Source organism: Gavialis gangeticus, unplaced genomic scaffold (genome assembly GCF_001723915.1).
Source record: "Gavialis gangeticus isolate Ggan-Ray unplaced genomic scaffold, GavGan_comp1, whole genome shotgun sequence".
Classification (NCBI taxonomy): domain Eukaryota; kingdom Metazoa; phylum Chordata; order Crocodylia; family Gavialidae; genus Gavialis; species Gavialis gangeticus.
The window spans coordinates 73027246-73045338 of NW_017729022.1; the positions used below are offsets into that span (position 1 = coordinate 73027246).

The following is an 18093-nucleotide window of genomic DNA, read 5'->3' on the forward strand; positions in this document are numbered from 1 at the left end:
TCTTTTTTCCTCCAGTTTCTTTTCCACTTATAGTTAGGGACCTACTCTATTCACAATTTTGCAGAATTTGAAGAAATCATGAAATCGGGCATTGTCCACAAAATTGGGCAATGTTAATGAAATCTGTGAAACTCCCTCCTCCCCCCTAAAAAAAAGCTTACTAAAAATAAATTGTTAGCTTGCTAGTGGAAGCCAGCAGTCCTCATAGCTGCTGCAGTCCGGTCATACAGCTCGCTGGGGAGGAGCCACCAGTGCAAAGGGGAGCAGCCAAGATGGTGGCTGTCCCCACTCCTCACTACTGATTGGCTGAGACGGTTGCCCATCTTATGGTCTCCAGCCCTCTCTATCAACGAGCAGCAAGGTGTGGGGCCTCATGACGGGCAGCCCTCTTGGCCAATCAGCAGTGAGGGCCCCTTGGCCAATCAGAGGCATGGGGGGGCACAAAAATAGTGACTGGCTCCACTATTGGCCCACAAAATTGGCTGCCTACCTCCTTGATTTCAGTAGGTCCCTACTTATAATCTAGGATGCGGAAATAAGAAATAAGCTATCTGGACTCTTTTTCTCATTGTGTGTGTGTGTGTGTGTGTGTGTGTGTTCCTACATGAAAAAATGAAGTGGGAGTAGCTATTTAGCTGCTTGCTAGAACAGGAATCTGTTTCTATTATTAAGTATCTTGACTGTGTTTTCATCTTTTATGAGTTTTTTGTGCACATCTGTGTGACAAGATTCACAAGGATGGAAGCCATGAATGGTTTTGCATCTTAATTAAGTCTAAAGCAAAATGTAAAGAGTGGAAGTGGAATCTTCCTTTGCCCTTTTTCATCAATCAAAGATGCCTTGCTGGCTTTTGGAGTGAATGCCTTGTTGGAACCTAGAGGAGAATTACAGTTGTGATAGAAGTTTTAAGTTTGAGATGCTTCCTAACAGGAGACTGAGGAAGTTGGGAATTGGGAGATGAACCCCTAGGGAGTAGTTAGTTAGAGAGAGAGAGAGAGAGAGAGAGAGAGAGAGAAAGGGTCTGCAGAAGTTGCCTATTGCTCCACAATTAAAGTTTGTTGGTCAGTTCTTCTCATTCATTGTATGTGTGTATTTATTGATTACAAGTATCCCTTTAGTTACAACTTGCAGGAATGTACTATTTTGGTCTCTCACTGCAGTAAGTGAGAAATAGGTCTTATCCAGGACTATTGTGTATACCTGTATATTAATAAGTATTAACATTCATGAATATATAGAAATTGTAATCCAGGATTAAGACCTGTAAATGAAGACTGACGTAATGAAGGTCTGTAAGTGGACATATAAATTGTTCCTTTGGTTTTTATTGCACAAAAGCCACTGCTTCTGGATTTTTGTTCATGATCCACTGTAGTGTTGGTTTAATATCAGATCCTTCTAAAGTTAAAGGACCATTTGTAGTCAGTACATGGTGAAATGAATTTGTACATCTTTTAATTTCCAAATCCTACACTTTTCCATGAAAAAATGAAACAGGGACCAACAAGGAAAAACAATGGCAATGTGGTCTCATTTTCTCAACTACAGGAATTTATCAGTTAACCATTTGGAAGCACACAGAAAAAAAGGGCGATTTTCTCTTGTATCACACCAAGCTAAAATAAATGATTGCAGGAAACGGGGTATTTGCACCTGAAAATTTGTCTTTAGTTTGCATGGATGACCCCTGCAATCAAAATGCCTACACTTTCCATGAGAAAAAGGCACTTTATATCTGGTAGGAAGGAGTTGATAATCCATTCACTGGTGCAAGGCTGTGCAGTCTTGCTCTCAATCTTGGGATTGCATATGTACTGTAGTTAGGAATTAGGAGGCTGCCAAAAAGTTGTCAGAGACTGGATACAGATGTTCAGTTTCTACCAGGATTCACTGCTGTCCCGGCAAAAGCCAGAAGTGTGCAGAAGCTCAGATTTTTTCTCCTGAAGCAAATATGGCATTCTCACAGGTCTAGAACCCTCCCAGCTCTACTTGTGGTTGCCAACTGCCACCTGAAACCTCCCATACAGGGGAGAGGCTGGGCTGTCAAGTGATGTGCTCCCAGGATGAGGATGGCCCAGGGAGCAGTCCTCTATTGTCCCCTGGCTGTAGACCTTGCCTGTGAAACTCTCCAGCCATGAGACTGGAAGAATATCTGTACAGTCCAGCTCCCAGGCTATTTTTCTATCATAAGAAATTTCTTCCAGTAGAAAAGAATGTCTGTACATAGCCAGAGTTTAAAATAGATAAATAAAGTTAAATTTGGTGTCTTTAATCTAATTAGCAAGTTCATCATGCATTATCAAGCTCACTGCCAGACCAGAGAAAATGTATTAAAAAAATATTTCTCCCTCCCTTTCCTCATCTATATTATTTTAAAAATAAGGACATGGACAAAAATTGGTTTGAGAACATTCATGCTTTAAGGAGAAAAAATAGTTCTTTGAACTTCTTGGGTCCAAAGGTAAGCAGGAAGCAGCGTTCCATTTGAAGCCTACAGCTGGCCAATTTTTAAAAATTTTTTACTGAAATGTTCCGATTGGGTTTTGCACTGTTCTTGTTCTTTGACTGGACCAGACATGGGGAGGTTAGAAATACCATATTTTCCTGCATACAACATGACCCAGAATATAATATGCACATTGTTTTTGAAAGACAGAGTGAAGGGGGAGGAAAGATTTTTCCAGAATTATAGCTGAGCAGGGACAGAGCCTGGTCTTCAGCTATCTCACCCTCCTTTCCCTGCTTAGCCTATGAAGTAGGAGGAAAGAAAGAAGGAGCACATAGCACACAGCAAAATTGCCACAAGACTGTTTAACTTGATTAGTGGAACTTCAAGACCATTAAAAAGGAGAGCTAGTCATTAACACCTGTGGAGGGGAGAACAAGAAGCCATCATATCAACTGATTCCCTCAGCTGCCTGAACACTACTACCACAAGCAGTTACTAGTGGAGCAGGAATCATATCAGAGTGCTTCTATCATGAGCAGAAAATCAGCTTCCCCACTTCATACTCACAGCCCAATTGCGGGGGGCGGTGCTGATTTTGGGGGAAAGATGCACATCGTATGCGAGAAAATATGGTAAAATAAAATGAGGGAAGGCTAAGAAGTTTCCTGAACATACACAAGAGAAATCAACTTTTTTTCCAGTTGCCCAAAACATGCAGTCAAAGGCATAAACATTCTACATATGTAAGTTAAATTGATTAAATTCTAGATGACACACTTTCTAGAGCTGTAAGATTGATGCATACTGTCCTTCCACTGCAAAAGTTTAAAGGTAGATCTTCTCTCAAGACACTGTGGCCCCTTTCGGAAATACATGGGTTCATAATTCTTCATTTGTCAAAGCTATTGAATTGCTAATAATAATAAAACAAATGCACATGGTCTGTTGTATGGATTTACCATTATGAAGTTAGAACTTTATTTTTAAGGGTCACCAAAGGAGTGTATCAATTCTATTTCCTCCACTCCATTGTATTCTCTAACTAAGGTCTGCAAACTTAGTAACACTGATAGCTCATGAAGTTGGACATCTCCATATTTCTTTCCTGTTCTTTCACACAGAATACAAATAACTGCTGTTTATAATGGTGGTCTCAGCACAGTACACTTCAGTGATTTATTTTATTTCTAATACACAAAGTTTAAATTACTTTATTTAGAGCTCATCAATAGCCATTAACTATCATCAGGTAGTGCAGTCACTCACCTAAAGATCAACAATACTTTCTTAAACCTTAAAGGAGTTCATAATATTTAGGACATAAACCTCAAGCTTGAGTCAGTTTTGCAAAAAAGGATGTCAGACCCAGGATAGGCTTTGAGAATAAACTTGATCCAACTTATGTTTTCATGTGGAAACTATGTTAAAACTCAATAGTTTGGCTGACCTTTACTATGAGCCCTTGAAGTTCAAACATGCCACCCAGTGTGACAACCATAGGTTAAAAGGACACATGCACCCGTGAGAGTAAATAGCTGAGTTTCATGCAGGTTTTGTTCTTTCCCTGCTCCTATAATCAAACCAAAAAACTGTTTCCACCTTTGTCCCTTTCTGAACAGGCACAAATGTAACATAATTTGGACAACAAACTTATTGCAGCATTTATTACACCTACAAAATTACGAGTGCAAAATTGCCTCCAGAATAACCTTTACCTTCAATTTGAAAGTATTAAAAGGAAATGGGCCTTTTAAATTTCTGGCTGTAAAGTGTACTCTTTCTTAAGCTATCCTAGCCTTAAAAGCAAGATGCCATGCTCACTGCTGCTAAATGTCTCTACTTTAAATAAAATGGACCTAGTTCACCTCTGATATGTATCCCCTAAAATGGATACAAATTTCACCCATTCTTAAAAAATAATTGTACCTCATGTGAATCTTATTGCTCATACCTCCCTTCCCATTCTATTAAATGTTCTGTTAAAGGAATAATTTATCTTGTCAAATACATTGAATAACAATGGCTTTTTAATCCACACATGCATTGGAGTTGAGAGAACCAGAAGACAGGCTGATATATGGCTATACATTAGGGCTGTGCAAAACTCTGGTCGCTGATTCAATTCAGCATAGATTTGGCGTGATTCGATGGCTGAATCTCCAAATCCAAATTGAATCAGGAGACCCTTTAATTTCTCCGAATTGAATCAGGGCCCTCCGAATCAATTTGGAGAGATTCGGAAAGATTTGATGATTCGGACATAGACACAGCTTTAAATGTTTTTTCTACATACCTCAAGGTACCAGGTGGCTCAAGAATGCTGAGATCCTGGGGCAGATGGAGCATCCCACAGGAGCATGGTGGGGTCCCCGGCATGCTTGGCAGCAGACCCAGAAGTGGACCAGAGGCACTTCCAGTCCACTTCTGGGTCTGCCAGGGGGTGCACTGAGGGGCACCCCCAGGCTAGGCAACTGGTACCTACTGGGTCTGGAAGGACACCCGGGAACCCTCTGTGGCTGATTGCTGAGCTGAGGGAGGTGCAGGGGAGCTCCCAAATACCCCTGGTCCACTTTTGGGCTCACCGCTGAGCATGCGGGGGCCCCCCATGCTCCTGTGGGATGCTCCATCTGCCCCACCATTGAAGCATTCACGAACAATGCCTAGTACCTCAAAGTATGCAGAAAAAACATTTAAAGCTGTGTCTATGGCTGAATTGCTGATTCTCCATATCAGCACTGAATCTTCAGATTTAGATTTGGCCAAATCAAATTGGGGACAGTGATCTGAATCAATTAATCAAATTACTGTCCCTGATTCAGGCCAAATCCAAATCCAAATCTGAATCAAATACTGCCCATTTCGCCCACCCCTACTATGCATAGGGCTTATTGGGAACAATTTTCCAACTGAAAATGCAATTTCCATAAAATTAAAAATTTCCTGGGGAAATATAAAATGAAATATTTTGTTTGGATTGGGTCAATTCAAATCAGAATATCTCTCGTTTTGTTGAACTGTTTCAATATTCTCTATTTTGCAGGGAAAGTTAGGGAACAATGTTTTATGGGAGTAGTACTTTAAGCCCTGCTCCCTCCTGTGGTCTGAAGTCTTTGGAAAACTACATTGCCTATAAGTAAGTTGGCCATATTTCCCAAATCTCAAAATTGGAAATCTGGCAAAGCATTTGTTACTTAAGCAATTCCTTCTTAAAGGTCCTCTGGAATCTCTCAGGACCCTGCTCCCTCCCTGCCCTCTCATATGCTCAGCTGTGTTCAAGCTGTGATCTCAGCTGAGCATGCCAGAGAGCGTGTGTGTGTGGGGAGGGAGCAGAGCACAGAGATGCAGGAGACCAGGAAACCCCTAACTCTGCCCTCTGGCTGGAGAGCACCACGGCTGTGTTCAGTCACAGGACAAAAATGTTTATCTGAACAAATTAATGGGATGCCTAGGACAGGTGTTTAAAATGGCACTGTCCCAGTGAAAACAGGATGTATTTTCAGCCTACCCCATAATGCAATGCAGATTTTCCTCTGACCAAACTCTGCATGAGTTATCATGAGTCTCTAATAGGTATGAATGCACCAAGGGAGAGGCAATCTATTCCAGTAATCTCACCCATGGTAGAAAAGTGAGCGTTAACCTTCCAAATTAGCATACCCATATGGTCACAATGGAAATATGCAGCCTAATATTGAAATAACGGGAAAAAATGGGTAAAGTTTAATATCAATAAACAAAATAAATCTTGAGACTGCTGTGATATTTCATTCTGAGCAAACTTCAAAATAAAACCTTTCAATATTTCCAAACCAAAATCATGTGGCATTTTCTTTATATAGATTTAAATTTCAAAGTTTTCTTTCAGGCTTAAATACGAGAATTTCCACCAGTCAGAAATTGTAAATTATGGAGAGCTCTTCTTCAAAATAAATGATACAGTCAGGTCATGTCTCTCTTATGCCTCTAGTCTTCTTTCAAATGACATATTTGTTAGTGTATCACTATGTAAAAGAAAGTACAAGCACCACTTATCCATACCTATCAAAACAAAATCCATAGTAAATAGAAGTGTATGACTGGGAAGAAGTTTGGGGTTCTACTCACAAAGCTTTATGAAACAGAAGAGCATCTCAATGTGGTAGCATTTTCATAAAACTGCCTCCTGATGCCAGACAAGAAAAGCTCACATTTCCAGTTTATCTGACTGGAATAGACACATCATCATCTGTTTCTCTCCATCTCACTGACCCTGTGGGATGGCCTCAGAGGAAAATGTCTCTCTAGCTTCCTCCACAAATAAGGCCTCCTCTGTCCCCTGTCCTCCATGCATAGGATTAAGACTCTTTTTTTTGGTATGGCATTACAGTAGGAAATGGTACCACAAAGATTGTCAAGGGCAAAGTTGGCCAGACTTAGTTTGAGATCTTGCCTTGGAGCTAATGTAACTTGGGGGAGGGTCTGTGCTTAGCCTTTTCTTTTCCCATGTTACATTTTCTATATTGCATGTACTTCCTGCTTCTGTGAAGGTGAAAACCTGCTAATTGTGAGAATCTCAATTCTCTCTTGACAAAAAATACCTTATCATAAGACCCATGATAGAACTATGAGAATGAGGGAGTTAGTAAAGTGCTGTGGGCATTGGAAATAGTTATCGTACAAAAGTGCACAAGCTATTTGAGAAGATACTTCAAATCACAGGCTTCACTAGATAAATGTACTTGTTGTTCAGTTGAAAATATTTTGTAGGAGAACAGAGAAATCCTTTCTGCAAAACAGAAAAAGAAAACAAGGGCAAAGAAGAAGGGCCAGAGGACAGAGGTCAGATTTCCTCTTTAAAAATAGGGCAAAGGAAAGCTTAGATGGAAGCTTAGTAAGACTGGAGAGAATGCCATGGAAAAAATGTTATCAGGCATCTGACCCTCTGTGCCTTCACTGGAGTCTACATCTGTATATGAGCACCCACAGACCCTGGGATGTTTAGTCTTTTTTATTTCATGCCTTCACATTAAATTCTTAAACAAAGAAGGAAAAAGGCCATATATTATGTCTGTGCCTCTCTCTCTCTCTCTCTCTCTCTTTCTCTCTCAGTAAGGGAAGCAATCAATCAATCAACAGGTGGGGATATTTCTTCTCCTTTTACCCATGCAGAAGTGCACAGCCTCAACTAGAATCCCTTTTTCATATGCATAACTTAAACTAGAAAGAAGGCACTGCAGCGTAGTACCTTATAGACTAATTCAGAGAGGCATAACCATTTGTAAGCCACAGCTAACTGTCAGGTACTAAGCATCTAACTAAGATAATAATGAAGATGATAGCATCTGACAAAGAAAACAGTTGCTTATGAAAGCTTACATGTACCTCTCTGAATTTCTGAATAAAATAGTCTATAAGCTGCTACTTTTTCCTACCTTTTGCCTGACTTCAGACTAACACGGCTAACTACATCTAAACCAGGAAGTCTGGATACTGCCAATGTCACAGGCTAAGTACAGTCAAAAAACATGAGGCTGAATTGATTCAATCTTTGCAGGTTAATCTTAGCTGCATAGATTGAGCCAATAAGCAAGTGAACAGACATTCACTTTTGATTCTGGAATTGACTATAGTGGCCCAAGCCAGAACCCTTGGGGTGCTAGAATGCATCTCCCTACTGGGCTAGAGCAGACAGCTTGAGCCAAGGCTAATCCACCCATGCTGTGAGGTGGGGTTTGCAGGGGAAGTGAAAAACATCCTGGGATGCTGGGGACTGTGAGCTAACTTGAATCTGGAGGGGATTTGGAACAGAAGTTCAATAAATTGATGTAATCTAAATCAGTTAAATCTGATACTATAAAAATCCAGTTTTATCTTAAACCAGTTTCAGCCATTTGAAAGTGGTTTATATACACTGAACTTCTACTGTGTTACAGATTTGAACTTATCCAATCACTTATACCAGTTTATGTGTAATGTCTGTCCCTAGCAACAAAGGGTATATATTTTACAACACACCTATTCCTCATCTAAATGAGTGTGCAGCCACTCTAAAGGGGTCCTCTCCTCCTCTATGAATTAAATCAGAACAGACCCCTTTGGTGCAATCATACGATCAAAATAACTAGCATCAGGCCTTACATACTGACAGAAGAGCTGTGGCAACTGATTGCATGCTACCCTCTATTACATGTACTGACAAACTGTACAGGAACATCTTCAGTGACAAGATAGCAGGGACCGTCTTTACAAACTTCTGTTCAAGACCCTGTGAGAGCCCTTTTGTGTGGGAAGAGATTCATCATTTTGAGAAAGCAGAGGTGGGGCAGAGAAGGAGAGGGACCACAGAGTGATCACTCCACACAGTATGTTGTATGCCTTAGGTCCTGGGAAACTGGTGAGTAAGAATCAGGCTGGTAGGTGTTGCTAGCTGATAATAGCTAACAGTAATTCCCTTTTCACATCTGCAGCATCTGAAGAGCAGATGGGAGTTCAGTGCAGCTGCTGGTGGAGACTGCTTGCTAAAATGGCTTCCTCAGTTGCTATGCTGCCCCAGCAGAGAAGAGAAAACCAAACCTCTACTCCAAACCTTCTTTGCTCTGCAGTTTGTGAATGTTTCTGGACAGCCATGAATTTAGGCATACAGTGTCTGACTGGTTTAGAGGGGTGAAAGGGATCAGACTATCCCCAGTGAACTGATTGGGAAGGAACTCTTCAGATGGAACTTATGGAGCCTCCTTACTTTGAGTATTGCACGAGGAGGATGAGTTAAAAAAGAAATGTGATCTTATTCAAGCTTGAAAAAAAAACATTGTGCAGTAGAAACATCCCCCGCCCCATGTATGAACAGACCATGGTGTGAAGGTGTGAATATGTGTCACATTAGTATGTAGATCTGCAGATCTCTGCTAGAAAGTACCACGGAGGAGTAAGGCCAGATTAACGGAGAACTGGGGAAAGTGTGGAGACACAGGGAGAGAAAAACAGATTTTAAAATAGCAGAAGAAAATATGGTCATGAGGAATGAACTTGGCACTATCAATTTATTGTTTTAGCTGCCACATCTAAAATTAGGGAGAAGAGTTTTATCTTAACTAGAACATGCTTTTGGTCGCCAACAAGAAGACCTACAACTTCAAGTCAAATGAAATCTTCCAGTTCAAATTGGTACAGCTGAACCAGAAAACTCTTTTGATCACAACAAAAATGAATCATTTTCCCCTTTTGCTCTTTATTGAAAATCCCTAAGTAGAGTGCAAATGCTAGCAGTGTATAATAAGTAATTAATTAACTCAACAGTAACTATATAGGACAAAACTTCACTGAGATTAAGGCAAGTCATTTTACCCTAAGGTGCTAACAGATGTGACTGTCACATGACTGGCCACTGAAAGTGCTTTACAGCTGTGCACTGGCAGATGTGCACAGCCGTAGAGTGCTTTAAAAATGCCTGCTTGTACGACAATCTGCCATTACACGAGGGTTCAGATGAAGGCACTTCAAAGGAGAACACCTGCATTAACATCTGTCTTCATGCCCGGAGTAGGGCTGGACAGACATAGCCCAGCCCTGTCCCAGGCACTTTCTTCAAAATAGGAGGGGGAGTAGGGAGGGGGATGAGTTTGGTCTGGGGGCTGCTCAGCCAGCACTGGAGGGTGGGGCAGGTGGGTTGGAGCCCCCTGAGGTGTGGGGTTCCAATTCACCTGCCCCCCTGCTCCAGAGCAGGGTGGGGAAACCCCAAAATGAACCTCCCTCTCCTGCCTTCCCCCCCACCCCTCCTGAGACAGCATGGGAGCTAGGAGAGGAGGGTGGGGCTAGGGAACAGACACTGCAGATACATGGTCTCTCTTCCCGGATCAGTTCCAAAGTGGAGCTCGATCACTCACCCTCCTGTTCCAACAGTAAATGTCTGTTGGGTCAGGAAAGTTGGTCTGACTCATGGAGCTTTCTGTGCAGTGTCATGAGTTAGAGTGGGGAGCTGCACATCTGTTAGCACACTAAGAGGCTGTCTATTAAGACAATCTGCATTGTGGCTGAGGAACCTACCCACACTCTAAATTCTTAATTAATTTGTTAAATCAGGATCACTAGGTTAGTGAAATCTATAAACGTTTTTCCTGATTTGGCCTTATTAAGATTTGACCTGTTCTGTGAGAAACTCCTCCAAGCTTAGTTTCTCTGCTCCAACCTATATTTAATTCTTTCTGAACTAACCTTGCTTTAAACACTTCTCATATGACTCCTTACTGCCGTACCATACAGATTCCCATAGACTTATTAGATAATCCGGTGACTGCTGTCTTTTGATAAACAGTGCGTTACCAGATATTTGTGCCCTCTTGTTGCTATTTGACTCAAACCCTGTTTTAGGGAGAGACCTAAGCTGAAAAGCAGAAACTCATCCAGTTTGCCAATGAAACAGAAGGAGGTGCAGCATGCTTTAAAAAAAGCTTTCTTTAGGTGATATATTTAGGACTTAGGAGGGGAAAGAATTGGACAGTCCTTTATTTATCTACACAACAGGTGCAGTATAGGGAAGCATAAAAGCAGCATTGGCTAATTACATTTCTACCAAGTACAAGGTCCCCTCTAGTTCACTGGGAAGAGAATTTTCTTTTGCAGCTTCCTTTCCATATATATATATATTCCATATTTATACATAAACATTTTAAATTTACATTTTTACATTCTTTTGCAAGTAGGACAGAGTGACATTTGAACTGAGATAACACCAATATCAGTCCAAACTGATCTTGCCTTATCCATTACTATTTTCCTATAAAGGTCAACAAGATTTACGAGGAGACAATAGTTAGTGCCATTTCTTCCATCCTCAGAAACACCTCAGGGGTTCTTTTGCCAACGTAAACTGCTTTTCAAGCATATTAAACCAGTGTTTCTCAATCTTTTCAGACTCAAGGCACCCCTTGCTAGACTTAAGGCACAGCTTGGAAAATGTTAGCTCTTAGTTTTCACTTGACTGTTGACTACAGAAAATACTAGAGCAATCCTTCTGTTGCAAAGACTCAGAAATACCACAATAGGTCAGAATGCCTTGAACATTATCGATTCCTATTTGAAATCTCTGGGTTTATCTTGTGAATCATGTTTGCACATCTAACTGCTAATATTGTGTAACACTCTGCAACACCCCTGAAAGGATCTGAAGGTACCCCATAATGCCATGGCACCCTGTTTGCGAATCATTGGATTAAGGATTCTAGAAAACACAGTCATAAACATCTGAGAGGTGGAGGGTAAAGGTCAATATATGCATTTGAAAGACTGATATCTTGGGAGGGCGCATGGGAGTAATGCTTGGAAATAAGTTATGAGGTGCCAAAGACAGCCTAAGGATAACTTGGGTCCCCTCCCACAAATGGATCTGTGCATGTAGACCCCTGCTCGGTAGAGCTCAGCATGGGCATAGTGAACCACCCCTGAGGATTCAGTTCTGGTGTTAAGGCTTAGGTTTGTAGCCTGTTTGTTGCAAAGCATTTACAGTTGTTAGTTAATGGAAGAAAGAATTGAAGAAGAATTGACAATGAAAATAAGTTCAGGATTAGGGATTTTTTAGAAGACAGAAACTGAGAAGAAACCTAGCAAATCTAGTGCCGCTAAAAATAGGAAGACAGTGAGCATGTCTACACATGCACTGGATTGTGCAGTGGTTACTGCACAGTCATGTAGTACTTGCATAAGCAAATACTAATGAATGCACAATAACCAATATTACTGTGCAGTCCCAATGCACAGGTCTTTTCTGATGCTACTGCCCAGTAGTGTCAATGTCACAGTTCATGCCTGTCGATGCTATGTCACCATAGCAATGAGCTACAGTGACATAGCCCACCACTATAGTGATGTAGCATCTCATATAGATGTGCCTGCTATTTATCCACCCACATCTGAATGTTCATAATGACCTGTGTGTGTCTGGGTTTTGTGCATGAATCCTGCCATGGGAACCAATACTCAAGCTAGCTCTAATTAAAGGTGGAGGGGACACATTTTAAAATCAAAAGAAAAAAATGGTGATTCAAAATATCTGCATGCTTGCCCTATGCCTTTCTATAGCATTTATCTACATAGGAAGAATAACATCAGCTGCATTACTCATTTTGGGGCTATATTAAGACTCATATCCACATCCAGACTTGGGGTTTAAACTAGGAAAAAAGATAGTGGTAACACAGCAGTTTATGATCAATAAAACATTATTCTTCAGAGGCAAAATTCTGCAGCAGTTACTAGGAGGACTAGGTCTGAATGAAGTGAAAAATATTAAGGCTAGTAAGAGAAACTCATACTGTACATCCACTCAAAATGTTTCAAAATTGCATTTTTTCAAGTTAACTGGTTATTAGTACATTGCATTTCAAAGAAAAAAGAGAAAAGAAAAACCCTAAACCTCAGATTTTATAACAATTTATATTAAATATTAATTATGATTCTTTAAAAAATTGTCAGAAAGCAGGGGAAAAGGAAGGGGAAAAAAGCTTGTTTTTCTAGGATTTTGTGAAGGTGGTCTAAGGTCTGGTCCATTGAACATTCCTATTATTCCTAGTATGGGTACGAAATTGAAATACTCTATAGAAGCAATAAGTGTCTCTGCCATTTTTAGTGATTCATTTTGCTACAGCAAGCAGCACAGAAATTCTTTTTTTGAGAAACTTGGGAGCAAGCCTTGTTGGCAGGAGTTTCTGGAGGCATTTTGAGAGAGAAAGGAAAGAGGAGTTCCATTTAATGCTTTATGGAGAATAAAACTATCGTTCGCCCTTTGGCTAAGTACAGACAGTAAAAAACCCAAGGCTAAATCAATTTAATCTTTGCAGGTTAGTCTAAGCTGCATAGATTGAACTGATAAGCAAGTGAACAGACACTCACTTTTGATTCCAGACACACAGGCATATCCCTGCAGTGGCTCAGGCCAGAAGCCAGAGGGCACTAGAGCATGCCTCCCTGCTGGGCTGAAGCAGACAACTTGGGCCAAGGCTAGCTTTTGCACCCTTTGAGGCTTGTGGGGGAGGTGCCAAGCATCCTGAGATACTGAAGACTTTGAGTTAACTTGAATCTGAAGGGAATTTGGAACAGAAATCCAATAAACTGATTTAATTTAATTCAGTTAGCCTGATACTACACCCATCCAGGTTTACCTTAAACTGGTTCTGGCCATTTTGAAAGTGGTTTATGTGTACTGATCTTCTGTTGCATTACAGATCACTTATACTGATTCATGTGTAATTTCTGTCCCTAGCCTAAAAAACAAATCACTAATAAGAGTATAGTAATAACACTGATATTCAACTGCTGAATGAGTTCCAGATTCTGAAAATCCTTACTCATGTAAGTAGTCTAATTAATTTCAGTGGGAGTATTTATATGAATAAATAGTCCAGGATCAAGACCTCAGATTGCCTCTTTTAAAAATGTTGGGAAACCTATTGTTAAGATGCTATTGTGATACAAAGCCCTGCATCTGAAGCATTTCTTTTCCCTTCCTCTTCTATTATATTCAGCCTACTGCTTTCCAAAAATGGTAAGTTTTCTGAATGAGTTGTTGCAACACCTACCAATGAGTAGTGAGACTTGCTAGTGCAACGGCGATTATAATTAATTAATTGCTTTCAGTCCTTCACACCCTGAAAATTGTTTTGAGGCATTTACTGGACACATGTGGATCTGAAGCCTCACTTGTTGTATAGCTGAAACTGCTGACCTTCCAAGAAACATTAGAAATCAACCAAAATCTCTTAAGTACTCTAAGATAAACATATTATCACCCTAAGCTGCCTGGTGTAGATGGGATGGGTGTGAGGATGATAAAGCTCTATGGATGTATACCTTTTTTCATAATTCATTCCCATCTCTGAAGTATTTTTCCATTTCCTTTCAAGATTTAAAATGTTTATGCTATTACTGCCATAAGACCCTGAAAACAGGTTGATACATTTGTTTGCTCTACCATCATTAATTTCTTTTGTGCAAGCTTTATTGGCAACATTTGGAACTACAGTAATATTATATTAAAATCAGATATGTTTTAATGTTTTTGCTGAACCTGATCTATTCTTAACCAAAAATATTCTCTCCAAACAAAAATCTCCTTGAATATGTTTGCCTAAATATTGCCTAAATGTTTCCATTTTTGTTTCAACTGAAAGTCTTTGAATGCACTCTCATTACACTGCAATATAGCTATTCAAATAGAAGATCAAAAAAGAACACTTAATACATGTGTAAATCATTTGCATTACAAATAAGATACTTTAGAAGGGGCTTGGCTCTAGGTTTAGCATAGGGGATTAGGCTCCCATATTAATACAAGCATTTGCTGTAGCTATTTTTAGTGGGATACTTCATCCATCATTGTCCTCTAGCACTAAGGAGAGCTAGCAAGTAAACTGATCATCACAGCATGTCAACACTGTTGCTTGAAGGCTCAATCCTGCAAAGTGCATAGCCCCCCGGTCAGGTGCTGAAGCCCTTGTATCACTCAGGCAGTTGTTCAGACCCTTGCTCTTAAATCACTCATGCTCACACACACACTCCAAGAAGCCTCTAAGCTAATGAAATTTCTACTGATAGGTCAATGTCAAATTAAATGGCATAATGGTCTATCCTGCACATGCTTATACATAAATGGACTTTTTCAGATTTTCAGAAATTGCAAATCCCCTTTATTCACTCAACTTGTCACCAAATTATCTTGATGAATACATCCAATTTTATTTGTAAAGGCGGTTTTTATAAGTAAACTGAAAAAAATAATAATTCCCATTGCTGTCAGGGGCTTAGCATTTCTTATGAGATGCTGAATGCCCATAACTCCATTGAAGTCACTGTGAACCAAGGATACTTAGCACCACAAAGGATTAGGCCCTAGGGAAGAGGAGATATATTAGGAAGAAGATTCTTCTGTCAGTTAAACAAGTGTAAAACAGCAACCTCATCTGATTACAGCTGATAAAAGTGAGTTCATAATCTAGCTTAACATGTCTAATGAATTGTCCTAAATACGTAGGTACCACTACAAAACATCTCAAAGCTTTTTTGAATTATTAATGACTAAAATATGTTTATTCGTGCCTTCTCTGGGTGTTACAAAGTAAAGGCCTGATTGAACCTGCAAAACCTTCCTCTTGTGAATAAGGATTACTTGGTGTATAAGGCTTGGAAGGTCATTACCCAAACATTGCAAAAGAGTTTTTGTTTCAGTTCAAACTGTAAAGTTTGTGCAGCCTATCTACAGCCTTATCTATATTGTTTGTAGCCTATCTACAGACTTCTTCTTAATCATGGTCCAAAGAGTATCCAGTCCATCTTTATATTTATGTTTATACAGGATTGGTTGCATTATATGTGCAAAAAATAATGAGAATGAGAATGATGTGACTCAAGACCACCCCACCAATCTAGGTGTCCCCTGTGGAATACCGCACAGGAAACCTGGGTTTGATACCCAGACACTTATACAACTACAGCCATGGAGGTACCTCACATCTGGACTCTGTCTTGTCTTTGGGTTCTGTCTCAGTGGCCCAGAGGGAGGATAGAGGGTCTGGGAAGCCTCCACTCCTCCAAAAAATTCCTGCCTAGGCATGTGCATGGAAGGTCTGGGTGGTCCTCATGCATATACCATGATACAGGAGGCCTGACAGTTGCCACATCCCACCAATCTAACCACAAAAATAAAACAAAAATCCTAACCACCAGATCTTGACTGCACAAGTAAATGGGCAGAAGGCAGAGCAGGGTGACACCTTAGAAAATTAACTGGTTCAGAGAGGCATAAGCTTCTGTAGTGACAGACTGCTGTCAGATACTTGATCAGCATCTGACAAAGTAGGCTGTCACCTGCCAAAGCTTGTGCCTTTCTAAACCAGTTAATCTTTAAGGTGTCACTCTGCCTTGCTTTCTGCCCATCTTGAGACTAACACAGCTGACTGTTTCTTTCTGTGTAAATAAAGTTATGATATATGCAATTAACTTTGCTTTTACTCATTGAAAAGTTCAAAATAATAATAGATACATATTTTAAAAATCAAAAGACAATAATTGTTAAAAACTAAGCCATTCCCAATTCTCTTTAATGAACCACAATATATATTGCTAACAAGCTAAAGAACTAGGGGCTTTACTAGGAACTATTATGCCAGCAAAAATCAGCAGGGAAGTGGCCTAACTTTGCTGTCCTTAACTGTTCTTCTCCTGAAACTAGCTGTAACAATGTCTCCAGTCCAGCAAAACATACTGTAATGGTTCAATTTGTACAGAAAAATGTATGTATTCTGTTACATCTCACATATATAGACAATAGACTTATAGGTAGCAGACATAGGCAAATGCAGACAATAGACAATATATGCCATTAATAGGTACATATATTAAAGCAGTATTATTCAGTTACATCTTGCACATATGGATTATATGTGCAAGATGTAATAAAAAACTATTATGTCAATATATACTTGTTAATATATATGCATATAATATATATTGTGCATAGTCTATACATGCAAGATGTAACAGAATAATTTTGAGTTGATATATATACTTACTGTATATACATTACTCATACACACACACACATACACACACACACACATCAAAGCATTTAAATTGATTTATGACTGCATTCTTTAAGAGTGCAATAATATATACCCTAGCTTGATGATTTATTGACAAGCCATAGCTTGATTTATTGACAAGTCATCAGTTTACATTAGTTAAATAGAAGTTCAAATGAGAACTGGGTAAACAGGCAGCTGGAAGAAGAAAAGAAAAATCTTAATAGGCATGATTTTTAAAAACACAAAGGTATATTCATGTTCTGTTTTGCAGCTCAAGATGATTTATAGACAGAATGAAAAAAATCAGGAACTACACTTCAAGCATCTTGCATATTTTTTGAAGAGAAGGCAGTAAGCTCTTCCTTGCTGAACTATTTTTTTTTTTTTGTTTTTTAAGACAAGTGCAGGTCAATTCAATTTTGTGGTATATTCTATTGTAATCCCCAAACATGTAATGATTAATGATATAACTATGCAGTAGTGTAATGATGGCACAATGGCTAAGATGTTCACTCTAGGATATCATTAGCTATTCCTATGCAAGATTGTTTGAAGGGTATCTTCTGCGTTCTGTGAAGATACATAGTTTAAAAAAAAAGTGTTCTGGTTATGATGGTTGTGCTTACCAGCTTTCTTGGTGGGTTCCGGCATTGTTACAATAATTCTTTATTCCCAGTGAGTTTCAGCCTTTCAGATACAACAAGTAGTAGCCCCAAGTCCAGTTGAGAGTGTACAGATCAGTGTGACAAGCAGGGGGGAGAAGAATTCCTCTGCTTTATATACTGCACTGAAAAAATCAATCAACATAGCACCTCCTCTCTTTTCAAGGCAAACACTTTGAAAATTGACAGTTATGGGAACCCCTCTCACATCTGTTGTCTGCAGCCTCTGCTCTCTTGGCTTTTGGAAGGAATCTCCATTGCATTTCATGTGGCTGATGAGAACATCTATAACTTTCTAAATTCAGCAGCACTGCATTCTCTCTCTCTCGCACAGACAGAGAGGAATAAAAAAGGATTGCCAAGCTATCAAAGGGCTCTCTAGCATGCAGAACTGATATGAACTGTTTGTATACAATTACTTTTTTTCCATGGC

At 39.7% G+C, this 18093-nt stretch overlaps 1 protein-coding gene across 1 annotated transcript in view; it reads right to left on the reverse strand.

The window, feature by feature from the left end:
- The window catches only part of MYBPC1 (myosin binding protein C, slow type), a 126356-nt gene extending 108580 nt beyond the window's left edge, over positions 1-17776 (reverse strand). The window contains exon 1 of the mRNA XM_019515379.1: positions 17625-17776. Coding sequence (XP_019370924.1) covers positions 17625-17649 — 25 coding nt within the window. The 5' untranslated portion in view covers positions 17650-17776. The remainder of the gene's footprint in view (positions 1-17624) is intronic.
- Positions 17777-18093: the final 317 nt, after the last annotated feature.